The sequence below is a fragment of the Olea europaea genome, chromosome 12 (assembly GCF_002742605.1).
Source record: "Olea europaea var. sylvestris chromosome 12, O_europaea_v1, whole genome shotgun sequence".
In the NCBI taxonomy this organism is placed as follows: Eukaryota; Viridiplantae; Streptophyta; class Magnoliopsida; order Lamiales; family Oleaceae; genus Olea; species Olea europaea.
In genome coordinates, this window is record NC_036248.1 from 16141324 (window position 1) to 16168712 (window position 27389).

Sequence of the window (27389 nt, forward strand, 5' to 3'; positions counted from 1 at the left end):
GCCTCGTACAGAGGTAGAGCGCCCCCGAGGAGTCGATGGCTTCGCATCGACGTGTAGTGACCCGCCTCGCAAATCGTTAGGGGTGGTTTTCTAGGCTAGCTTATATCAGAAATAAGTGAACAATGAATCTTGTTTGGAGTTTCTGTGAATATGGAAACTATATTTGTGCAGTGGATCATTCAGTGAATACTGAATATCTGATGAATGATTACTCATCAAAACTTCAACGAAAAAGAAGCTAAAGAATGGTAAAGAAACTCAGTTTAGAGACAATATGAGATAGTTTTTCCAGCAATAATAATCTTCTTGATAATTTTGAGAGAAGAAAATGAAAATACAGTATCATGATCATCTTCTGCTAACAAAACAATTTGTTCTCGTTACTGGCTTTATTTTCCCCTTTTTGGATGTGGTCGTTGGTTCCTTTTGTTCTTTCTAGCTTATGTGTTGCCTCTTTACCTTCTGCTGTTAAATTTATCACATGAATACTGATTTAATAGCTTTACTGATGTTTTTCTCTTCTATTAACTTTTTGTTGGAAATATGTGTAAGTTTGCCCATAGCAATCATAGCAACCGAGATTGCTATTTGTCTCTGTCTTGATTTTTCAACACTGTTAGCTTGCAAAAACTCCTACTGTTTGTCATGAGCTTGTAGTATTGCAATACTTAAGTTGTCCCTTTTCTGCAGATTGGGATTCTGGTCATGGTGGTTTTGGTGATGCTTTCATCACTGGGAGCAGTCAGAGGTAACCTTACCCCATTCAAAATTGAGTTATGGCGGAAAATTCTCTGTTGACTCTGCGTAGCCTTTTGTTAATTTTGTTACTGTAGCTGAGATGTAGAAAAATTGCTGTTTTCAATTAAGTTGCCCTATCGGTGGTAAATGATGAGAATTATAAACCCTAATTCTATCCTACCGAGAGTAATTAATTTGAAGAAAGAAAAATAAACACTCGATATTTATAGAAGTTCACACTCTATATAGGTTCACCTCAATATGAAATTATGCTTATTTTTGTCACTGTGATAATTCACTATGATGATAAAAATATTTATAAGAGAAAATCGTACTCCTCTTCTCTAGTCTCTCTTTATCTTTTTATTTTTTTATTATAAGTCTAAGGACAACTCTTTATTTGTAATATAAATTAGGGCAAAATCGAATTTTACAGAAATTCAAATTCCTAAATAGACCTTACATTAAATTTTGGTTTGGAAGCCTTCGTCCAGATTCTTCTCCTACTCCATCCCATTACTAGTAGCATCAGAATTCTTGCCATCCGCTCTCAAGTCTCCAAATATATTATTCTCTTGAATTTAAATTCGCTTCTTTAAATCATGTCATTTTTCTCATCATCGAGGCATTAGTTGCTCGACCAGTGATTGGATTTGTATATGCTATATCGAGGTTTAACATCTTATTTCACAATAAATGTTTAACAAAAAGTTAGACATTTTTCGAACAACATTATATTTTTGACATTCTTCTAATCGTTGTTGATTTACTTGCTTATTTCATCCTTGAATATACATTTCATTTCCTCGAATGATATGAAACATCTCTCATCATTGACATACTAGTTGCTTGACCTTATATAAAATGATAAGTATAGTCATTTTGAATCATTGAATGGATTTTTACAAGCTATATTGTGGCCTTAAGTTTTATTTTTGTAATAAAACTAAGAAGAGGAGAAAATTAGACAATTTTCGATCAACATTTGACACACATCTTTCACCATGCTAATTCTTTTATTTAAAAATTAAGGCCAATATAGCATGAGCTAAACGTCAAGATGGAACCCAAATCTTAATAGATATGTGAGATATTTGCAGGTATGGAAGTTGATCGAGTGCAAGCCCCTATACGGTAAACATTCTGTTCTCCTGCAGTCGATGGATGGGCGTGCAATATGATTAGGTTTGCTGTTACAATCATTTCTTGACAAGCCTAGTAATTGATAGATATGCAGTGGTGAACAAGGGCATTGGGTCGGAGATAGTCCGGCAGCTTGCGAGTGCAGGCTTGACCGTTCTTCTTATAGCTCGGAACGAGAGTCGAGGTTTAGCAGCCAACATCACTGCTTCAGGAATCTGGTTTATCAATTGTAGCCTTCCATCAGCTTGATGTTCAAGGCGGAGAGGGATAGAATCATTGGCCAACTTCATAAAAGCGCAATTTGGAAGGCTTGATGTTTTGGTAAGTGAAAATGATTTTCATGATAGTACGCCATTAAAATACCAACATTCAATCGTTTAGTCCCTATTTAGTTTAGCTAAAAAAGTTGATAAAATTATAAGTCAAAGTTAATAATTAATTTTAATCGTACATTTCATGGGATCCACAACTTTTATCAATAGGGTAGTTGGCACAAAACGTCCCTACTTTTCATGTCTATTATAGAAAACGTCCCTACCTTTCATTTTTTGGTATTTTTGTCCCTATTTCCACATTTCTTGGTACTAAACATCATCACCAATTTTGGACAATTTTACCCTCCATTCAAATTAAAAAAAAAAAAGGAAACGACAAATAACTAATTGTAACCACTGCCCCAATTTTTTAAAAATTACAAATCGGTCACAAATACATACAAAATTTTCACCATAGGTGCCAACATCCATGGAACCCAATTTTCGGCACCAAGACCATCGAATTTTAACACCACCATCATCTCCTCATCAACCCTAACATCCCCACACCAATTCCAGCCCCAAATCCCAGTAAAATCGAGCCAAAATTTGTCCAAAAATCGCCTCTCACGCGAGGTATTATTGTAAATTCGGCCAAATCCATGGATGTCTATGTTCCATACAACCCACAGGTTGCTCAAGCTCACTAAGACGCATCCACACATGTTCCAATTACAGCAAACAACCCAGAAAATCGAGATCTACAGCCAATTTTCGAGTCAGGGAACTTGAGGCCAACAAGGCCATTTTTCGATGACGGTGGTTGGACCCATGATCGCCGACCACCACCACCACAGGACACTACTCATCATCGCGCATCTACTGAGCATATAGGTTTTTCCCGATTGGGCATTGAAATGGCTGCTTATCCAGAAATAGTGAACACGCATAGAAGTCGGTCTGATCCCCTTTCAATTGGCATCCCTCTACGACTCCAATCTACAAATTGCATCAATCAGCATGCAATTAAAGGTTGAACGATGCTGGATATGGATTCAATTGCTTGAATTTATCAGCCAAATGCAACAATTTTGGATTTAAACTCATGGAATATGCAACTGTGTGAAGAGGATAATTCTCCATCAATTTGTGAGTCTAATGTGTCCCAACATATGAATCAACCTCGGGAAACTCAAATTCAAGCCCAAAAAATATTGGGTAACTCGTTTGCCAAATTTTGGAGTCAAATCATGTTTTTCACACCCTTGAAGAAGAAGGAATAGAAACTGGATGCCATTTGTAATTTTTTAAAAATTGAGGACTGTGGTTGCAATTAGTTATTTGCTGTTTTCTTTCTTTTCTTTTTGTTTTATTTGAATGGAGGGTAAAATTGTCCAAAATTGGTGAAAATGACGTTTAACGCCAAGAAAGGTGGAAATAGGAGCAAAAATGCTAAAAAATGAAAGGTATGGGCTTTTTTCACAATAGACATGAAAGGTGGGGACTTTTGTGCCAATTATCCTTTATCAATATATCAATCATGCATTTCATCTTCTTTTTTACTCCAGATTCCTAAAGACAAGTGCCCCTGTTTAATTTTGCTAAACCCCAGCTCTCATTCCAGGCTATAAGAAATGCACTTGTCTTTATATTGTAAAGTGTTTAACAATTTATCATTTGAGTTAGTGATCTTTCAAGTGTGAAATCCAGAGATATAATGCAGAGTGGATTAGAAGGGACCAATCAACTCTTAATTGAACAAATAATTGGTTTAGCAAAACTTTCCAGGCGGTAACATTTGTTTTATATTACATTTTCTTCTTTTTGTAGCACAATTGATGATCTAATTTCTTCAAGTAAACAATGCTGGAGTTTGAGTTGATGAAGATGCCCTCTGGGCCTTAAATATAGAGCCTGCAACTTGAGTAAGTTTTTATGGTGCTGTACTTGATCCAGCTTTGCTAATCGTCCCCACCCGTTGAAGACTAAACTTAAATGTTTAGCAAATGTTTATAAACAGATAGAAATGTGCGGTGGACAAGTATGTAATACTTGTGTGTCCCACAAAATACGTGGATAAAAATTGATTTGACTTTTAAAATGAGTTCAGAAACAATTGTCAAACACGAGCATAAATAGTTTACTCTATAACAAGTTAAGGTTTTAGATGGGATCAATCAACTTGGTATCAAAGTAGTAGGCAAACGTGGTGAATTCAAGTCTCACTGCCAGCTCAGAAAATTGTGCTTGTTAGACGTTTGATGAAAACATAAATTTGACACTTAATGAACTATTTCATATAAAAGTTTAAGCTGATAGAGCAATGACATATTTATTTATTAAAATTTAATCTTGATTCTCTTGAACAAGCCTTATCGCGCAAACTACATTCATTTTTATCAAAGACTTGAACTCAAAATTATTGTGTGCTTTGGTACCATATTGAACCAACCATTCTCGTTGAAAGAACTGTCAACGATTCCTTAGTGGGGGCAGAGGGTATTGAAGGCTGAATTCAAGTATAAATTTGTCTCCTCTCTAACGTCTTGAGCTTTTAGCTGAAGTAGTTCAATGCTACTGTTAATAGTCGTCTCTTATCTAATGCAGTTTAGCAAGAAAGGCAGCCAACTTGGTTCAAGATGTGATAAAAACAACCTACGAGAAGGCAGAAGAATGTTTAGATACTAATTACTATAGTGTCAAGAACGTAATCCTCTGTTACAGCTTTCCACCTCTGGAGCAAGGATAGTGAATGTTTCTTAAGGAATAAATTAAGAATAAGCATATCATTATAACCCAAGCACACTAGGGAGAAAAAAGAGGCTGAAATATAATTTATTATATTGTTGAGTAATTGTAATAGGAAAGTTACTTAGTAGTTGTAACAAGAATGAACCCAAAATCAACACCAAGTAGAGACCACAGACACAAGATCATAGCATCAAGATCTCATAGATTTGGGCTCAGATCCACCTTGTACCCATCTGTACAAAGGATTAACTCACAAACCACAGCTCCAAGAACCTGACACAGAAGTGGTTGCTTCAATAGTCCGAAACTCTCCCAAAAACCAACAAAATCCTTTCAAGTTCACAACGAAGAATCACATAGATTCACTATCCGCAAAGATGCTAGAAAAACCTACAGTTTACTGGCAAAGGAACGAGTTTCACAAAGAAGAAAGACAGGAAGACACACAATCGCAGAAGGAGAGAAACACAAAATATTCTACAGAACATTTTTTCTCAAAGAGGCACGAGAATAATGACTCAAGTGGGGCAAAAGTCTCAAACCAAGAATGTATATAAGTTGGTCATCACCATAGATGTTAGGTTTAGAAGATCTAACGGACCAGAGCAACACAATTGTATCATAAGGTTTTGGGCTGGGTCAAGAGTCCATCACAATGCACTATTGGGCAAGGGCTTGGTAGTATCTATTGGGTCATCTATTTATCATCATAGCCCAAATGGGCTAGTCCACCAAAACTAATTTGGCATCACAGCCCAATAGGTAGTGATATTAGACCATGCAAACTATAAAATCGACAAGATTTTAGCAACTTTTTCTTTCTTAATATTGTCTAGTATTGTCCATTCCTCTTCACCATACATGTTGGAAATTTTCAACACCGGGGAAAATGGAGAACCAAAATATAGATAATATCAAGAAGATGAATATGAATAAAAAATTATGATGAAAATGAAGGCTCAAACACGACATTATATCGCTGTCCTCAAACGATATTTGTCCCCTCTCGGTAACAATTTTGGTGCTTAAAGGGTCTCACGGCAAACGGTTCAAAGGATTGATCAAGCCTTGTTGTAGAAAATCACAAAAGCACAAATGATTTTCTATCCGAACTTGAAGAACACAAGAGGGAAGAATTGAATATGGAAGAAAGGATGTTTGATCATTTTTGTGGAATAAAAATAATGTTTCTCATATATTTGTAATGAATTTTCACTATTTTACAATGTCCATCTATCACATATATATAGGCATGGACCGTAGCTTCATGAAGCGGTGTCAACAAATAATGAAAAGTCGCCAAATACCACAACTGGAAAACTGCCTAACGGCTAATTTTCCCTCTACGCGGTCGCATAGAGTAAACCTATGTGACCGCATAGGTTCTTTCAAAGAAGGGCCTTTAGGCCTTGTATACCACCATGCGACCTTGATTTTTTGAACAATATTTTCATCTATCCCCCACTTGTTCAAAATTCAATAAAATCTCATATTCAAAGTATACGATACCCATGCATAAGGATTAAATATCTTTCGATTTGAATCTAATCATAGTGTAATTCAAAAAAAATAAAGTCGGAATTGAAGGTAGCATGAAGCTTTGAACCATTTGTTCCATGTGACAATACCGGTAAGGACACACACACACGAGCATTACGTGTTCTCAAGTTCCTCAATCTCGCTTAGCGCTCATATGGCCTTGCGCTTATCTTTTTCAACAAACTTTTAAGAGAGAAACTACAACTCTCTATTGAGGCGGCACCACCTCGAAGTTTATTTAGGTGAATTTTTTTCAGTACCTTTGTTACTTTTAGAGATACTTGTGTTTTAGCACTGAACTTCATTAAGAGCTTAAAGCTCAACCTTCATTCAGTAACAACTAGGATTATTTTAATTAGGATAGGATTATTGTGGATTTTTATAATGTTGAAACTATCCACATATCGAACGACTTGTTGTTACCCTTTGAACCCGTAGATTACCTTTTGAGTAATGACAGGTAGAATTGCCGCCATTGGTGAATCTTTATAGTTTAGGAGTTTCAACCTTATCCTACTCAAAGTAGATGCCACTAAAAATCTATTTAGCGGTTTAAAGTACCGCTACGTCTTTATGGAAATTATTCCATCTTTGATAATTTTTTTATTAAGTCACGTTTAAGACTCATGTCTTTATTTTTTATTTCATGTGACATAGTATCATATCAAAGTATAGCTAGCCAATGATCGATTCATTTGATAGGCACAACTAGTCACCACCAAGAATTCTCTTTTTACGAAGCCACAAGTTTCGCTTTATTTAAAACTTTATAGATTTTTTAAAACAATGTTGGATGATTTCCATCAAATCATTACACTAGTCAATCACTTTTATTGATTTCATTTGTGGGTATTCACTTCTCATCATTGAGTCATTACAATAATTTTCAATAGCATGAATATTCTTTAAATATTCAAATTTGTTTTGCAAACGCCATAATCGGCTTTCATCCAATTTATCCACCTTAGACTTAGTGTATCGATCCTTATAATTATATATAAGGGTTTTCCACCTTTTCTCCTTCATAGATATATTACTATGATTAAAAGATTTAGGGAACTTTAACTTTTATATTAAGTTAAGAGCTAGAGTCTGGATGGTCTGATATGTATTATAAAATAAAGTTCCTGATCTTTCACAGCAGGCAATGTCAGACGGTAGTTCAATCTCAGGCTCAACAGTTTTGGAATCCTTTGTTCTTTTTAACCTTTGAGGGACAATCCATAGGCGGGTTATCCATGGAGCCGCTGCTCTTGCATAAAATCCGGGTATTTTTTTACAGTTTTTTTTGCCATTTCACCCCTCGCTTGGTTAAGATTTGTTCGCTAGAGCTCATCACTGAAGAATGGTGGCTTGACTTTTTGGAATTAGAGAAAAACTTCTTCGCACAATTCCTTAATTAGGAATTCTTATGTAATCTTGTAATATTGCATCTTGAACTTCTCATATAAGTTCACAAGCATTATTGATAATTCCCATATTTAGGGTTATATTCGAACTTAGAGTTCATTAATGTGTTCACCCCCACATTTGGGATTATACTTGAACTTAAAGTTCATTAATCCTTTTATAGTTTAATTCACTTATCACTTTGATAAGTCGGTGAATATCTTAGTATAGATAGTTGTTATTAAGTCACAATGTACTTCAATCCAACTATCTTTGATCTCACGATTTGATCAAGGTCATCTCATAGACCAACAATACTTTTCCAAGCATAAACCAACTCAATTGGTTCTACAATTGAAGTAAATTCAATCAATGAATAAGACTAAGCCTCTCAACCTCCAATCGTTTGCAATTTATCACATTCGTGACCTTCATAAGATAGCAGCATATCACATCAAATGATAAGGTATGTATCCATCTTATTCATATTTGGACAAAATCATATTTGTCCGATTCAAAACACAATCATCTCACTTAATTTATTCATCACATCCAAGGATATTTAGCACCATCACCAACTATAGACACTATTTGTGTTCTATAAAATATTTTCATAGCTCACAATTGCGCAAGAAATTTTCAAAGTAAACTAAAGCAAGTCACATTTGTCACATTCTTATGCAAGTATAATTTTGCATAGATCATCTCAATTAATTTCATCAAATTAATTGAGGCTATCATCATTAACCAAAGTAAATATAATTTCAATCAAGATATGATAATTTAACCAGGACAGAAAACGATATCCAACAATATGGCGAGCACCAAACATGCCTCCTCTTATGAATGATAATTTTCAGATTTTCTTCATAAAGTAATACAATTTACAACCAATAGAGATGCAAAATAGATAATTAAGGCTTTCCAACATAAACTATTTTCATTGCAAATAATTTCTATCATTGAATTAGACATCAAATCCAACATGGATAAACAATGTTAAGAAACACCTAGGGATGGCAATCGGGCTCGCCGGCTCAGGCCGCTCGTGACTCGGTCGGGAAAAGCCCGAGCCGGCTCGACTCGAGGCTCGGTAGACCCGAGCCTAAGCTCGGGCCGAGCCCCATTTTGGGGACACGGACTTTGTCCGAGCCGGCCCGTGAGCTCGCGAGCTTTTTTTAAAAAAAATTAAAATTAAAATTTGAGGCTGCCTTAAAAGGCTGCCTTTTAAGACAGCAGCTTAGGGGGGAAAAATAAAAGGGGGGGAAAACGAGCCTGCCCGGCTCGGCCGTCGAGCCTAATTTTTTAGGCCGAGCTTTTGTTCGGCCCGGCTCGAGCCCGCAAAAAAGTTCGGCCATTTTAATCGGGCTGAGCCCGAGCTGAAACTTTAGGTCGTGAGCTGGATCGGCCCGGCTCGTTTACATCCCTAGGAACACCAATTATTCCTTTCAATTTTCACATTTTCCATATAAGTTCATCCATGAAAATCACATAGGTTAACGAGGAGAAATGAAAAGGTACCAAAAAAGAAAAAACCAAACCAAAAAAAAAAAAAAAAAAATGGCCATAATATGGTTTGCCTTTCCCATATTTCATTCCCTCTAATAAGTTTAATACATACAACCATGTATATTTAAACTTTAATGATTTCCTTTGCACCACCGAATATTCACCGGCCAAACAAATTTAAATCACATGCACAAGGAATTAATTATTCAACAGTCACCATGCCAAACTATTTTAAAAATCAAAGACACATACAGGCGCCCATTAATATAGACAAATTCTTTGGATTAAAAGGTGCCAGTGAATGAACCGACAATTGAAACTGCCAACGTGCACTTATTAAATTAATGTGCATACTGATTCATGAAAATTTATCTTCCTATGCTTATGACAGAATATTCAGTGTTTTGTACAAAACCCAATCAAAATTCTTCATGCATAAAACACTTACTGGATTAAAATGTGCAAGCATATTAATACTAGTGAATAAACTGCCTACTTTACAATTGGTGTAAGTTGCAAAAAGTAAAAAGTCACCATTTAACAAATCTGATCCACATCCACTTTTCCAAAATAATCAACTTTTGACTAACATAATTCCAAAAAGATCACGCCTTTCCAAAAATTAATGGACACATTCACACTAATAGATCCATCGTTTCATGCAAAAATTCTTAAGGAAATGCCCAAGTATAATTGATTTATGAATTTCAGATTTCTGCAGAATTCTATTTCATAGTAAACAGAATAAAATACTACGAATTTAACGATTTTGCATCAATTTGACAAATGCGATACACCATCAATATGAATACACAAACACCAATTAAAATTTTACACGTTTATGTGCTTGCATCAAACCAATTTCAAGAATGTCAATCATATAGTTTGCACAATATAACTTCCAAACATGAATATAAAATGCACGAGACAATTATATTCACAAAACGTACCTTTTGTGTTCATGAATTCGAATTTGATTTTGACTTACCGATTTTAATTTGAGAAGGCACAATAATTTACCGAATCCGAATACACAAATCTGGATTTATATCTGTTGACCCCAGAAATTGTTGCCAATAGATGCCAAACTCACCTGCGCACATGTGAGCGAAGGTCCTACACGCTAAAACACGTGGACGGTCTGGAGCGAACCTCTTTAGGGGCGTGGGAGTAGCTCAAAGACGTGGGACGAGAACGTTCGGAATTCAACGGGATATTCGTAATCCGATTGTACAATAATGAGCATACTAGAAAGAACTTGGAGACGTTGACACTCTAACTAAAGATAAATTGACAAGACATTGCAAAGATTTTTACATAATGTGAAAACTGATGAAATAGAAATCAATGGATAGCAAAAAATGCTACCAGCCTACAGCATATCAAAACCCACACTGAATGCATACACTAGAGTTGTTGCAAAGAAGTACCCACAAATGTGCATAACCTTTGTCCATCCAGCATATGCGATTTTAATTCGCATATTGGGAAATTGACAGTCGAAGAAGCTCCCCCTATTATGTTGTCTCTTCTTCCTGATAGAGGCTTGATCGGATGCTATTTTGAACATACTGAACTGGCCGAGTTTTGATGAGTTGTTCTGATGTGAACCCGCGTAGGCAAACGCTACGGAACCCATGAACAAGATTGAAATCTTCCCTAGAAAGCCAAAGCAAGGTTTTGGATTAAATTCAATAGATCTGAAACCAAGCAACCTGAATCGCCGACGATGTGCGGACCTCTTGATTACACAAAAATACAGAATCTCACCCCGATTGATTTGAACGTCACAAGATTAAATCTTGCTAAGTTCTTGAATTGTTCAATTGTATAACAAGAGTTGAAAGCAATATAGCCTCTCAAATTACGAATAATGTCAAAAGGTTCTTACAATTGAAAATAAAATAGTATTTATACTAGGTCTCAAAAACTAGGTAAAAACGTGCCTAATATTTCAAATATGGTAAGAAATCTACTAAGTATCAAATTCTATCAAAAATAGGAAATTCGCGAAAAACTAAAAAAACGCGTCAAATTTTAACCATGTGATCGTATGGTGTAAAATCATGCAGCCGCATGGAATATTCGAAAATCCATAATAATTCTCTGCCTCACATCGTGCGACCGTAGGACGGTTTTAACCATGCAGTCGCATGGTTCTTCTCTCCAACTCCATCTTCGACTGCTTGTATTGTGTTGATCCAATTGGTTTCGGCCTTCGACCCAAACAGGAAACTTGTCCCATTTTGAGTCTCGAACATGATTTCATCGATGGTTGTCTTGACGAGTAATCCCATCGCCTCTTTCACTCGCTTTGTCCTCACTCGTGTCATAGGTTCACCTTCGACTTTCAACGGATCTTTCCTCGGGCTTGACGTTGGACTTGATTTGGTTGCTTGCGGCTCATGGATCACATCATCTCCTCCCTCTTCGAAAGGATTCGTCCTCAAATCTGAACCTGCATCAAAGAGAGAAAGATCAGATATATTAAAAGTTGTCGAAACGTTATACTCACCTGGAAGATCCAATTTGTATGTGTTGTCATTAATCTTCTCAACTACTTGGAACAGTCCATCTCCCGTGGTAACAATTTTGATTTTCTTTGCTCTGGAAACCGCTCTTTTCTGAAGTGAACCCAAACCCAGTCTCCTGGTTCGAATGTGACAATTTTCTTGCCCTTATTTGCTTGCTCCGCATAGTGCTTGCTTTTCTTCTCAATTTGCTCCCGCACCTTTTCATGGAGTGACTTCACCAACTCGGCCTTCCTTTTTCCGTTCAACCTACCTCGTTCATTAACAGGCAAAGGTATTAAATCCATGGGTGTTATAGGATTAAAATCGTAAACAATTTCAAAAGGAGAAAACGACGTAGTGGAGTGTGTGGCCCTATTATATGCAAATTCGATGAAAGGTAAGCACTCTTCCCAATTCTTCAAACTATTATTAACTACAGTGCACAAAAGTTGTGTCTTAGTCCTATTCACTACTTCGGTTTGGCCATCTGTTTGTGGATGACAAGTTGTAGAAAATAGTAGTTTCGTGCCTAACTTACTCCACAAGACTCTCCAAAAGTGACTAAGGAACTTAACATCCCTATCTGACACTATGCTTTTAGGTACCCCATGCAAGCGCACAATTTCTTTAAAGAACAAATCTGCAATGTTAGTGGCGTCATCAGTTTTGTGACATGGAATGAAATGTACCATTTTACTAAATCTGTCCACCACTACAAAAATTGAATCTCGCCCCTTTTTAGTTCTAGGCAAACCTAACACAAAGTCCATTGAAATATCTACTCAAGGTTCACTAGGTACTGGCAAATGTGTGTACAGTCCATGAGGTAAGACCCTAGATTTGGCCTGTTTACATTTTATGCATCGACTACAAACCCTTTCTACATCAACTTTCATTTTAGGCCAATAGAATGTTCACTCAATGTCTCTAAAGTCTTTGCTACCCCCAAAGTGATCCATAAGTCCCCCACTACATGCTTCCCTAACCAGTAGTTCACACATAGAGCAATTAGGAACGCATAATTTACTCTCCCGAAACAAGTATCCCTCATGCTTAAAGAACTTATCTATAGCCCCCTTGTGACATGAATTGTAAATGTCGAAAAAATCAGAATCAGTAACATACATGTCCTTAATATACTCAAAATCAAGTAATTTTGCACTTAAAGTAGTTAGAAGCACATACCTGCACGACAATGCATCTGCTACTACATTTTCCTTACCTTGTTTGTAACGGATGACATATGGAAAAGTTTCGATGAATTTCATCCAGCGTGCATGTCATTTGTTCAACTTACCTTGACCTCGTAAATGTTTCAGTGCCTCGTGATCTGAATGAATTACAAACTCCTTCGACCATAGGTAATGCTGCCATGTTTCCAAAGCTTGAACAAGTTAATAGAGTTCCTTGTCGTATGTAGGATAATTGAGAGCCACACCACTTAGCTTTTCACTAAATTATGTTATAGGTCTCTTATCCTGCATTAACACTGCTCCTATACCTATTCCTAATGCATCACACTCAATTTCGAAAGTTTTGTAAAAGTTAGGAAGTGCTAAAACCGGTGCTTTACCCAAACAATCTTTGATAGTGTTAAATGTATGTTCTTGCTCTAACCCCCAATGAAATCCTACATTTTTCTTGACAATTTCAGTTAAGGGTGTGGTGATTGTGCTAAAATATCTAACAAAACGCCTATAAAACTAGCCAATCCATGAAAACTTCGAACCTCGGTTATGTTTTTAGGTGTTGGTCAATCCTTAATAGCTTTTATTTTCTCTTCATCTACCTCTACACCGCTAGCACTAACCACAAAGCCTAATAATACAACCCTATCCATGCAAAATGTACACTTTTTAAAATTGGCATAAAGTTGTTCCTTTCTTAAAACCACAAGCACACATTTTAGATGTTCCACATGCTCATCAAGACTCTTGCTATAGATTAAAATGTCGTCAAAATAAACTACAACAAATTTTTCAATGAAAGCACGCAAAACATGATTCATTAATCGCATAAAAGTGCTTGGTTCATTTGTGAGTCTAAACGGCATGACTAACCATTCATACAACCCATATTTAGTTTTAAAAGCTGTTTTCCATTCATCACCCTCCCTCATGCAAATTTGATAATATCCATTTTTAAGGTCAATTTTATTAAACAAACATGCACCATGTAGCTCATCTAACATATCATCTAGCCTATGAATTGGGTGACGATACTTTACCATGATGTTGTTGATGGCTCTGCAATCCACGCACATTCTTTAAGACCCATCTTTCTTTGGCACCAGAAACACGGGTACTGCACATGGACTCATGCTTTCCCTTACATATCCCTTGCTCATCAATTCTTCAATTTGCCTCTGAAGCTCCTTTGTTTCCTCTAGATTACTCCGATAAGCCGATCGGTTCGGAATGACAGCGCTAGGTATGAAATCAATCTGATGCTCAATTCCTCTAATGGATGGTAACCTACTAGGCACGTCCTCTGAAAATACATCGTCAAATTCCTGAAACAAAGAAATAGCCAAACTAGGGTGCTCCTTAAAGTTGAGGAGTGACTCCTTGTAAACCAACAATATCATTTGTTGTCTCTCAACTATTGCCTTTTTCAACTCACTCCCTCTCACAAAGAAATTTTGTTTCGGCTTTTCTCTCATCTCGGAAGACTCTCTTTCTTTTCTCTCATGTGGCCCCACTCTTTTTTCCTCTATTGGCCACCTCACTCTTTTCTCTCTATTTCTCTAACTCTTTCACTCTTGCTTCTTCTTCATTTTTCAGTTGAACTTGGTCCTCATATACTTGTGCCGGTATTAATGGCGCAAGAGTGATAGACCTCCCATCTTTTATAAAGCTGTACTTATTTTTGTACCCATCATGCGTTGCTTTCCTATCGTACTGCCATGGTCTTCCCAACAAAATATGCCCCGCACGCATAAGTACAACGTCACACATTACCTCATCCTAATATCTACCAATGGAAAAATTAATCAACACCCTTTTTGTTACCTTGACCTCCCCACATTCATTCAGCCATTGTAACTTATAAGGTCTTGGATGTTTTAATAGTGTTAAGCCCAACTTTTCCACCATGTTAGTGCTAGCTACATTAGTACAGCTACCGCCATCAATTATTACACTACATACATTGCCATTAACGTGACACCGCATGTGGAATATATTTTCTCCCTGCTGCTCCAAGTCGTCTGCCTTGATTTGAGCACTAAGAGCTCGCCTCGTGACCAACAACCTACTGTTAACTGCATACTCAGTTGTATCTTCCTCATCAACATCTTCCAATCCTGGCATGTCTGCATATTCACTTTCACTTTCAGTTTCCACTTCCTCTCTGTCTCGTAGAATCATTGTCTTCTTGTTTGGGCATTGAGAAGCAATGTGCCCTACTCCCAAGCATCGAAAACATTTGATGTCCCTGTTTCGTGATGGCTGTGACTCCCCCTTTGGTATAGGCTTGCTAGCACCCTCTTCCTTGCCTCTTGGTACCTCAGCTCTTCCTCTTGCAGTAGTCCCATCTCCTTTGTTATTTTCGCACTTCAATTTCCAAGAAGGATTAGATCTCGAAGATCCTTTTCGCTTCAATTGCCTTTCTACCTTCATCGCCACATGTAACATGTCTTTAATTTTCACATAGTGCTGCAATTCCACTGTATTTGCAATGTCTCTGTTCAATCCATGCAGAAACCGAGCCATGGTAGCTTTGCTATCCTCCTCCATATTTGCCCTGATCCTTAGTGTCTCCATCTCTTTATGGTAATCTTTCACACTCCTGGAGCCTTGATATAAATTTTGCAATCTTTGATGAAGCTCCCGGTAGTAGTGAATAGGTACAAACCTCTTCCGCATGATAGTTTTCAATTCCTCCCTTGTATTGATAGGTCGCTTCCCACTTCTCTGCCTCAAAGTCACCACCTGATCCCACCAAGTGACTACATAATCCGGGAATTCAAGAACTGCAATTTTCACCTTCTTCTCCCCCGAGTAATTGTGGCAATCGAAGATTAACTCAATTTTCTTTTCCCAGTCCAAGTAGGCCTCCGAATCACTCCTACCTTTGAAGGAAGGAATGGTCATTTTAATGTTACTCAAGTTTCCATCCACCTCATCTCCACCGAGATTCCTACCTCTCCTTTCTGGTCTAACTCCACTATTTCTACCCCTTCCAATATCCATATCCACTGTCGCATCCTCATCCAATCCACTATCAACCTCAAATTCACTAAGTTTCTCCATCCTAGGTTCCCACCTACCCTATCTCCGTGCATTAAGACCACCTCATCGGGTATTGGCATGCAATGGATTTTGCCTTTCTCCCCGTACATCCTGTCTATCCATCCGATCTCTCATATCTACACATAACCACTCAGTCCTCCGCACCGAGTCCTCTAGCATGGAAACTCGATCGTCCACCCTTCTTGAATTTGATCCTTCCCTGTCAGACATCCTAAATCTAAATTATTTTCTGCCTCACAAGTTTTCACTCAGAATTTTACTCAATATGGCCTTTTCCCTCTATTGCTCTCACCACTCTGTCTTTTTCCACTCGTTGCTTTCACCAAGTCTCCAAAAGAACAATTTCGGAACTCAATAAAAAAAATTAATCACGTGGAATTCAAAATGGTGTGAGTGAGACTACAAAACCAAGAAATTTAGTTCTGACTGGCAATTCGGACTAAACAATTAAAGACTGACTCAAAAGCACGAAATAAGAAAAGAATTACTGACTGACTTTTAAATTAGACACAAAATAATAAATGAAACTAAAGAGAGTCGGTAAATTTCCCCCAAGATCAATAACAATGATAATAATAATAATTTTTTTTTACTGCGTATGAATGAACAATAAACTTTTTTTTTTAAGTTTAAATTTTTTTTACTGCTTATGGATGAACAGTACCTTACAGATGAACAATAAACTTTAATTAAAAATTTTTTTACTTTTGGAATTGAAAAATCAAAAGCAAGACTGATGCAACAAACGGAAGTTGATTTGGATCCAAAGTGAATCAAAAAACAACTTTTGAATTTTTTTTGGATTAAAGACTCAAAAAATAACAACTGACTCGAAGAACACGAAGAACAATAAGAAAAATGAATAACTAACTCAACACGAATTAAAAGGGATATAACATTGGATTGAAGCCAAGCTCTGATATCAACTGATGTGAACCCGCGTAGGCAAGCACTACGGAACCCACGAACAAGATTTCAATCTTGTTCGTGGGTTTTCAATCTTGTTCGTGGGTTCCATAGTGTTTGCTTACGTGGGTTCACATCACGTTCCTTATAAGAATATGAAACACATGCATGAATAGGCTACATCTACATGTAACTTTGACGCGACGTGACACGTTTATTGAATTATGCATTTTGCATTTGTATCTTAGTTTTCAATAAGATTATAGCCAATGTTTTTGAGTTGTGCTTGGTGTACAGAATTTTTATAGGGGTGTGTTATTTTCTCATTGGTAGTTGACCAAAAAAAAAAGAAAAAGAAAGAAAAAAAATGCAACCTTAAGTCCCCATACACTTTTGACCTTTCATGGTCCATGAGGCAGCCCATGCACTCTCATGAATTCTTAGATGTCAAAAATCGAGAGGTGTGACAAAGTTTTGAGTGTCAACCTGACTTTTGAGTTCTTCGAATAGAAACTTTTGAACTCTGAAATCCAAATATAAAAACAGCGTGGATATAATCATAAAAATATATTATTATCGAGAAGTAACGAGATTAACTTATCACCAATAACTTGCTGCATAACAGGAGCACTTATTTTGCTCTCACGCAAAGCAAAGTTGGTGAGATTCTCCCAAATTACGCCCTTATCATGGTTCATGTTATATTTGTGAGGCGGACTTACCCTCAATGCTCTCAACTCATGCGCGACTTAAAGTGTCGTGTAGAGTACTCACCTGAATATAAAACGAAAAAAATTACAGACGTAAATAATAATTTATTTTTTCATTTTCTTATTTTAGACGGTCAGCTATGAAGATTAAATGGATGTTGATTTTGATGACATGTACATTTATAGTTTGTTTGGTATGTTACAAATGAGGAAAAGAGACGTGACATGCTTTATATATATTGTATTGTCGACTTATATCATATTTAGGAAGTGACCTTAACGTTTAGAAAGTCTCAATGTGGGTCGCCTTAGGCTATGCCTGGCCAGCAGGGCGGCTTGTTTCTTAAAAATTATATGTATTTAAGTCCCTATTTGGTTTTCATTATTTTCTCATTAAAATGAAAAATATGATCGTTATCTATCATATCAAGACATCAAATTTAAATTTATATATCTTGTGTAGGGCTCGTAATGACTATATTTTTCATTCTCATTCTTTCAAAAATGAGAAACAAACGAGGGCTGAATTGATCTCTTGAAAAATAGAACAAAAGGTACTTAAAGAAAGCGTGTCAAACCACAACATGTCCCTTGTTATATTGCTCGGAAATCAAATAAACTCGCATTTACTCAATTATGCTCATAATTAAGTATGCACGTTATGTTTATACATGATCATAAAATACTTTTTCCATATTAAAGTAGGAGACTTCATTTGAATGCTAAACCAAGTTTGCTTTATTAATGCAATTACGCTTCTTCAATGCTAATACGATGATTCAAAGTATTAATTATTTTTTCAAAAGCAGTAAATTGCTAAAGCCAAGTACATTTTCATTGCAACATAATCAACGTACAATATGTAAAGAACCAAGTACTACATATTAAAGCTGTATCATGCGTGCACACAGCATACCTGCTAAGAAATCTTAATCCTTGAACTGCAAATATTTTGGATATTTCGTGGAAGGTACTAAAGAGTCTACATCTACCGTCGAATTAAAACCACCTTCACCGTCTATTTGAAGGATGGCATTATGGCCCTGTTTGAATCTCATTTTTACCTCATTAAAATAAAAAATATGATCGTTATCCATCACATCAAGTCACAATTTTTGAATTTCTATATCTTGTGTAGGGTCCATAACGACTCTATTTTTCATTCTCATTCTACAAATAATGTAGCTCAAACGAGCTTTATAAATAGGATGAGAATTGCTCCCGGTCAAGCTTAACTACAAAAAGATTCCATAAATGCTTGAAGTAAATAAGTTCATTAAATCCCTATCTCATTCAGCTAAAAAGCTGATTAAATTCTAGGTCAAAGTCAATAATTAATTTAATCACATATATCATGGGATCCAAACTTTTTAATTATATATTTCATTAACTTTTATCAATATTTATGAGAAATCTCAAATAGGGTAAAATATAAAAAGGATAATTAAATTTTCATTATATAGATTAATAGACAATATTTAGCTTGTTTTTGAGCCACATTCTTTTTAAAGAATTCATTTTGGAATAGTAAATTAATGGAGAACGTGTGGTTAAAAAAAATATTTTTGATTTGCATGTAATATTATTTTAATTAAGAAAATGTGGTTAAAAAGAAATGTATTTTGGGAAAAATGAGAATTAAACACTCCATCAGTATGTACAACAGGCACAAAGGCAAATACCAAGATGCTAGGACACATCCACGAATCAAATAGTTGTCAACATGAGTATATAGTTATAATCGAGTTGCATTCATGCACTTCACAATCTTTGTCTCTTAAAATGTAGTGTTTTGTACAATTTTTTTCAAATCTTGACAATCATATTGATTATAATTTATCAAATATTTAATTAAGAAAAATTCTTGGCGCATATGAAATATATACATAGAGGTGGGGCCCACATCGCACGTTGTCCCATCCCATGTGAGGAGTGTGGATACCCCTATGTTAATATTTTATGTACACGAAGCTCAACTTTTTAGCTAAACTATCATTGAGCTTCTTAACATGAACTTTCATTCTAGAAGACCTAATACCTTAAATGGCAAATTGACTGGATGAAAGCTGAAAGTTTGAGTGCTTAAAATAAACCAAACTATCAATTATATAAAATATGAATTTCAATATAACAAACTAAAAAGACATTGATATTATGACACGTTAAAGTTGATATAAATATGATTGTACACATATATGAAAAGTATTATATTTTCTTGCTTAATTTGTCGAGTCTTGACCATTTCAGACACAAATATTATTAAAATTTTAATACTAATTCAAGTAATTAATTTACATCTTAGCTTAATGGTCTATCCAACAAATATTTTTTTTTTTTAAATAATTTAAACTATAGAAATGGTTGACCTATGAAAACCAAAACCCATAATTTAAAATTTAACTAAAGAAATTATTGACTTTGTGAAAACACACCCGTTTAAATGAAATCTTTATTCCGGATTAATCTCAAATGAGCCATTTTAAGTTGGAACCAAAGAGTTAATATATTCAAACATAAAAATATAAAATTATCTAATTAACACAAATGCTCATTTTATATTAATGCCCCGTTTGATTTTGATAAAAAAAAAAAATCAAATTTTTAGTATATTTTAATAAAAGCCGATAGAATATATAGTTAAAAAAATTTGAATTTCATAAAACCTATGGTTAAAGATAATAGATGACTTTGATTTAGAATTTAATCAAATTTTGTAGTTGAATCAAATAGGGCTATAAATAAAATAATATTATCTAATATCATTGATGTTGAATACCAGTCTAACCAATAGCATATTATATATTTAATTAAATGGATCATAATTTTTTTTATTTAATTGAACTTATAATTTAATATTACTAGTATTATCATCTAAATTGATGTTAAATTAAATACGATAATGCTAAATAATATTATTCATATTAATATATTGATGGATGATAATAAATTTAATTTAAATTGTTAGATCCATGTCAAGCTAGAATGAGTGCTCATTGATGAACAGAATAATCCTTTCTATAATCTCCTCTCTCTCCTTTCTCTCACATAAATATCTATCTTCTTTTTGCTGTTTCTGCCATGGCTGCATTCAGGAGAGGCAATTAATGCGAAGAGTACAAAGAGTGATATTGACACGTTGATTAAATCAAGAAATCATGCCAAAGATTAAAGGAAAAGCATTATGCATTTCTCTTGCTAATGAATCCAAAAAAGAGGTGTTGCCCATCCCTCAAATCTCTCATCTAGATTCCCTCTGGTTTTGCCATCTAATCTTCAATTATGGCTTCTTTTATCAATTTTTTATCCGCATCAGCTGCCGCCTCTCTCAATCTCTCATTCTTCAGCTCTCTCTCTTCGCCGATTTCTATTGATATAAAATATGTAGCAATTGGTGGATCTTGCTTCAATTTGCATATGTTCTTCTCTGATCACATAATAGGGTTTCTGGGATTTAATTCCCAAGCATTTCCATTTTGGGAATTTTCATCAAATTTCAAAAGTAAAAACTAAGATCTTTTCGGCTTTTGTTTCACATTGTTGTACACTTGTATACCCTTAGGAAAAATTTTCAGCTGGTTTGAGTTCTGACGTGATTAGAAGTATTAAATGGGTTTCAGATTTGGATTTGAAACTGTTTTTTCTGTTCGAATTTGAATTTTGTATATTGGGTGTAATGAGTTTCTTCTATTAAAATTATCTCTGTGATTTCAAACTTTTTTGCTGAAATTTGGAGGAACTGGGTATTTGTATCTGCAGGAGAGCATTTGCAGATTCTTCTAGCAGTCTTCTGCATTGAGGTAGCAACGATAAGCTATTTGATGATAACTAAAATAGAAGTAATTGCTTCTTATATTTCTAATTCGTGCTATTATTATATGGATTATTGAAAAGGCCTCCTATTTTATGGGAATTTCCATATATTTAAGGCCAAAATGTTACTGGACAGAATATTGTTATTGTTTTAGGTGTTTTCATCTTGGCATGTCTGATGTAAGAATTGCAAAATTTCTTGATTTGTTATTATGATTATTATTTTTTGAATATGTGCTTCATTTTCAATTATTTGCTGCTCAGATCCTGCCTGCATTTTTGGGAAAATTTCCATTGATATCGGTTTTTCATATTGATTTTCTGTGGTAATACAATAATGTTACCATTTTTTCCAAAGATGGCATGCGTGAAATGTTTAGGATGAAATTCTGCACTCCGGTAATCAGTATAATTGAATTTGTTAATAAAAGAGAAAATAAAGGAAAACTGCTGTATGCTAATTGTTTGTTAAATTGTTATGCTTGTGGTACGAGAAGTGTTTAGCTCAGTACTTCTGCAAAATTATTGGTTGGTTTCTTGTAATTTGGTCAGTCGAGGAATACAAAAAAGTACGCGTGTGCTTTTCTTGTTAGTCAAATTGTTATTCTTCCCAGACACTGATTGTCAAGCTAATTAAGAGTCACAAATGTTGGTTGTTTCTTTATGTCGTTGGTTGCCCAAATCTTTATTAAATTTTCTGCAATCCAATTGTTGCGAAATTTTGTATAGACGTGGGCTGAGTCTTTGGTACTTAAGGCATCAAATTTGGAATGTACTGGTCATTATAACTCAAGCCTTTCTGTTGTTGTTGGTAGTTCCTTAATCCCACTACTTATTTAACGAGTTTGATTCGTTTGTGGGCTCATGCTACTTGGCTGAAATTTATTTCCTTTGTTTAGGCTAGACGACATAATAGATGAATGCATAACTAAGAATTGTCATGTCCTTTTTATAATTTTTGTAACTGCTCGGATGCTCTACACCTAGGATTTTCTCCACATTGCTCCTTAAGATTGACTTTCTTAACTTTGTCAGTTTTTCCCCAATGCCTTATAAGCAAATTCAACTCTTTCTCAAGAAATGAGATCACCCTTTTGAATTGCATTGCGCTTTTGTTCCCTTATTATAAATTGTTTAGTTTCCTACATGCAATTCTAATTATTTTTTTGGATTATCAATGATTTAGGAGATGAGTATCACAAGTGAAACCGAGGAAAGAATGATATCCAAGAATGGTGCAGGTTCATCGTCTGTTGAGGAAGCTAGTAGTGGAGGAAATTCAGGAGAGCATGGTCCATTAAAGAAAGGTCCCTGGACTTCTGCAGAAGATGCAATTTTAGTTCAATATGTTACTAGGCATGGAGAAGGGAACTGGAATGCAGTCCAGAAGCACTCGGGCCTTGCTCGCTGTGGGAAAAGCTGTCGTTTGAGGTGGGCAAACCACCTGAGACCAGATTTGAAGAAAGGTGCATTCACTCCCGAGGAGGAGCGACACATCATTGAACTTCATGCTAAAATGGGAAACAAATGGGCTCGAATGGCGGCTGAGGTGTGTCCTAATCTCAGTTCAGCTTCTCTTTTAGTTTCATTGATAATCTATCCTCTGTGACATTTAAGTGCACGTTTTTTCTTAAGTTTAGTGTTATATGTTTCAGAAGACAGAAGTCGTATCTGGTTTAATTCATCATTTTAATGATATTTGGATATTGAAAATAGTGTAAGGAACACTGCCAGTCACCTAACTTATAAAGAAGTTTCATGTTGATCATCAATGAAATCTGCTTTTTAGTTTTTATTTCATTTTGGTGAATCATATATAATCTGTTAGTTTTTCCTAAAATGTTCGATGTGGAAGACCTCCACATCTGATTTCTAGAACTTCATTTTGCATCTTTAAATTACTTCAATATCTTATAGCCTTGCCAAGCATAACGAGACTAGTTAGTAACAATCAAGCTTGACATTTATAATCAAACAATATCGTCCTAAAAGGCGTGTAGTTTGATCGATATAATTTCTTTTGATATTAAAAAAATGTTTATCGTCATTAAAATGTTTCGATATTTGTCGGTGATATGCTTACTCTCCTCTCTGGAAAGTTTGAATCGAAATGTGTGATTCGAAGTCCTACCTGTTATGCTTGCACCAACAGCACTTATAAATAAATGTAGGGCATGCTCTCGTGTTTTTCTCTTGAAAATATTAATTTCTGACACATCTTAGAAATATTCTATAGTAATACGGATTTCCAAAACAGATGGAGCGTTTTGTTTTTGCTATTCTGGCTGTGTTTACTTGTTCTCGTTCATTTCCCTTGTATTTTTCCCGTAGTTGCCTGGCCGTACAGATAATGAGATAAAAAACTACTGGAACACTAGAATCAAAAGAAGACAACGTGCTGGACTACCAATCTACCCTCCAGAATTATGTAAACAAGCATTGAATGAGAACCAAAGAAATGAGGACTTCCGTACTTTCTCATCTGGGAATGCTCAACAGCACGACTTATCACCAATTAATAACTTTGAAATCCCGGCTGTGGAATTCAAAAGTTTGGAACTTAATCAACTGTTATATACACCGACGCTTCTTGATATTTCTCCGACTAGCTTGCTTGATAGCCACACAGATAGCCTGCAAGTGCAAGGTCTCAACCCTTCTTACACTGGCAAGTCTGTGCTCTCGACATTCTACCCATCGAAGTGTTTTCAAGAATCCGAATTTTCGCAGCCCAGTTTAAATGCTTCTGTTTGTGATGTTGTCCCAGTAGGCATTCAATACCCAAACGATGGTTCGATGCAGATTGCTCAATCTTCTGCACTCCCGTCTCTGTATAATCGTAACTCAAATTCCAATAGTCCACCATCCTTCAGTTCAATTCACGGCTGCCATTCCGTTTTAAATGGCAACTCTAGCTCAGAGCCTGCTTGGGTGATGAAGCTAGAGCTCCCTTCACTCCAAACTCGAACAGGTAGTTGGGGATCACCTTCTTCTCCACTTCCTTCCCTTGAATGTGTTGATACTTTGATACGGACCCCTCCGACTGAAAACACTCAGTCGCGTAGCCTTTCCCCTCTAAACAGTGGCTTGTTGGATGCTGTGCTGTACGAATCACAAAATATGAACTTCTGCCAGAAAATTTCTCAAGCATCGGTTATGCCCATTGACGTAATGGATACTTCGTCTCATGATCTTCATAAGACAAAATGGGAAACATATGGTCATGCGTCTATGTCCTTTAGTGAATACACCATCAGCGGCAGAAACCCATTGGATGAATCCCAATCAGTTGAAACCATGCCAGGTCTGAATTATTTATTTTCTACAAAAACCGTCCGGATTAGTTTTTGCTATGCTAATTGTATTCTCTTGTCTTTTAAGGATGCAACATCAAAGAAGAACCAATCGAGCCTGTCCCAATGCAATACGATGACATCTCCGAGACAGCAAAGCTGTCGATCTTCTCCAGACCTGATTTCTTGCTTGCTTCAAACTGCTTTATTCCTAATGACGACCTGAGTAGGGAACATTCCCTTCTGGAAGATGCATTCAGGCCATTCCTTGGTGAGGATTTGAGCCGGGACTGCAAACAAATGGACAGTGGTGCTACTTCGGCTCAAGGGTGTGGACACAGTTCTTGTGCATGGAATACTACGTCTGCTGTCTAGTCAATTGCTTACAGTCTTGTATATCTAACGTTTCAAATAGCATTTTCAACAGTTAATTATGAATATATCCGGGAATATCACATTGGCTTCAAAAACCGGGAACAGTTCTATGATGTTTGTGAGTCTTCGACGACTTAGAGATGGGCACTAACATGTGCATGAATGATTTCCGGTCTTTAACTCGGGTTTTCAGTTTTCATGATATTACACGTGCACAAATCACCTTACCTTCTGCCTAGTACAATACTGGATGTTATAGAATAAGCCTAAATTTTTACTTTCAAAAGTATAATTAGAAACAAGCCAAGTACTCAAAGGTTGACCATGTAATCAAAATAATAAGTGTAAAGCACAATTATGTTTTACTCATCCAAATTGAGACGACTTGAAGGGTCCGTATGATTGTAAAAATGGAATTTGGGTGGAAAAAAAACGAATTTCAGGAAATTAAATTGTTTTACTGGGAATTGTCAATAAGACCCCATTTGACCCTCATTAATTTCCATTACAATCCATTTTATTTTTTTCTCACATATTTTCAACAATACAATTTTTCATAAAATAATATTACACGTAAATCGAAAAATTTTTCCTTTTTTTAACCACTCATTTTTCAAAAAATAAAAATAAAAATACTATTCCATCCATTTTCATTTCTACAAAATGGGGTCCAAACGAGGGCTTAATAATGTTCTATTGGTATAATTTTTTACCTGAAAAATATTGAAAGTAAAGTGTTTTTTGGTGTTCATTTGACTTTGTTTTTCATGAAAATTGTCAATTTAAGGAATATCATCTTTTATAATTGTTTCTAGAACTTGTTTCCATTGCAAAAAAATAAATAATTAAAAATAATAAAAAACATCTATCTTTTGATATTCGTTTGACTTTGTTTTACATTTCCAAAGATAGAAAAAGATGTGCATTTAATGATAAGATTTGACAAAAAAAATTATGCTGAGCTCCATGTGAATAAACTAAATCTTGTAGGGCCTGTTTGATAGGCTTCTCTTTCCATGGAAAATAGTATGTTTGATAGGCAAATTTTTTCATGGAATTGGTTTTTCAAATAACCCCCACGTGACTGCATTTTCTTGATTTTTAAGGAATTGATTTTCTTTTGATTTTGGTGGAAATTGGATTTTCCAACCTTTTTTTATTTATTTTTTTTGCAATGAAAACAAATTCCATCCTTTCAATTGACAATTTTCATAAAAACAAAGCTAAATGTACATCAAAAGATCCAAAATTTCAATATTTTTCAGGTGAAAAATTATACCAGTCAAACATATTTAATTGACAATTCTCAGTAAAACAAGTTCTAAGCAATTCAATTTTCTGAAAGTCATTTTCTTTCCACCCAAATTTCATTATTACAATCAAATGGACCCGTAGTCATACTAAACTCGATCATTACACACTTGAAAAATTAGTTTCATCACAAATTTATCTTGAATTCTATATTAAAAGATCAACCTTATTAATGATAATGTTATTTATCAACAATGCTGATTATCAATTTCTAATATGGAAGAGGTTATCATCACATTTACTAAAGAATTAAAATGCTTTCCAAAACATAGATTATCATTAGCGAGTCTGCTTACAATTGACATTACTTTGTTATGAGGAATATTTCAGACAATTATAGGTTAATTAGTGGACTTTAGCCTTAAAGTGGGCCTTCAAATCCTTTGCTTATTTCAGTTTGTGGAAATTACAAGAGACCCGACTTTTAAAGATTTCAGTGAAAATATCAAGTGGGATGATTTTTTATGCACATTTCAAGTACTATATAAGTTATATTTTATCACAATCCAATTTGAAACCCTAAAATTCAAATTCAATTCTCTATCTTCTCTCTACAACTCTTTCTCTCTCTTCTCTTCTCTACCTTTTCTCTCCGAACGTCGGTGACTGTTCAAATTTCGTCGACTGACGATGAAGGAGTTGCGCCAACGACCCAATCTCTTCTCTCTCTTCTCCATACTCTGTCATCGTTCCCATCTATCTATCCTTACTCTTCGCTTTAACCCAAGGTCAATTTCCTTCGTTAATAATTAGGGTTTCCCTTTCTATCACTTTATATGTATTCAATTTCAATGAGCAAGCGAAAACTATGGCAGTTTCATATTTGATTTGTTGGTAGATCTTGCAGTGGCTGTTGTTGAAGATGGTGGTCATGCGGATGGCGGTTGATTTTTGG

The 27389-nt window shown here is 35.4% G+C and overlaps 1 protein-coding gene and 1 pseudogene across 3 annotated transcripts; both read left to right on the forward strand.

Annotated features, from left to right (window-relative positions):
- The first annotated feature begins 328 nt into the window (after positions 1–328).
- On the forward strand, positions 329–10914 carry LOC111406678 (annotated as a pseudogene).
- Positions 10915–20682: 9768 nt separating this feature from the next.
- Positions 20683–25363, forward strand: LOC111405871 (transcription factor GAMYB-like). 3 transcript variants are annotated; one of them, XM_023034953.1, is made up of 5 exons: positions 20683–21204; positions 21462–21502; positions 22702–23064; positions 23847–24819; positions 24897–25363. In XM_023034953.1, exons 1-5 carry the CDS (start codon positions 20985–20987, stop codon positions 25181–25183), a joined length of 1884 nt encoding a protein of 627 aa, XP_022890721.1. In that variant the 5' UTR covers positions 20683–20984; the 3' UTR covers positions 25184–25363. The 3 variants fall into 3 exon arrangements, with proteins under 3 accessions (XP_022890721.1, XP_022890723.1, XP_022890722.1); XM_023034955.1 differs by having other exon boundaries at positions 20683–20920; XM_023034954.1 differs by lacking the exon at positions 21462–21502 and having other exon boundaries at positions 20684–20920.
- The last annotated feature ends 2026 nt before the right edge of the window (positions 25364–27389 follow it).

Bases quoted from the DNA above. Each gene is read 5' to 3' on its own strand.
- LOC111405871 (XM_023034953.1), top strand. From the start codon at position 20,985: ATGGCTTCTTTTATCAATTTTTTATCCGCATCAGCTGCCGCCTCTCTC. The intron at 21,503-22,701 runs GTAGCAACGATA...TCAATGATTTAG, and splicing joins TAGCAGTCTTCTGCATTGAG to GAGATGAGTATCACAAGTGA. The intron at 24,820-24,896 runs GTCTGAATTATT...TTGTCTTTTAAG, and splicing joins ATCAGTTGAAACCATGCCAG to GATGCAACATCAAAGAAGAA.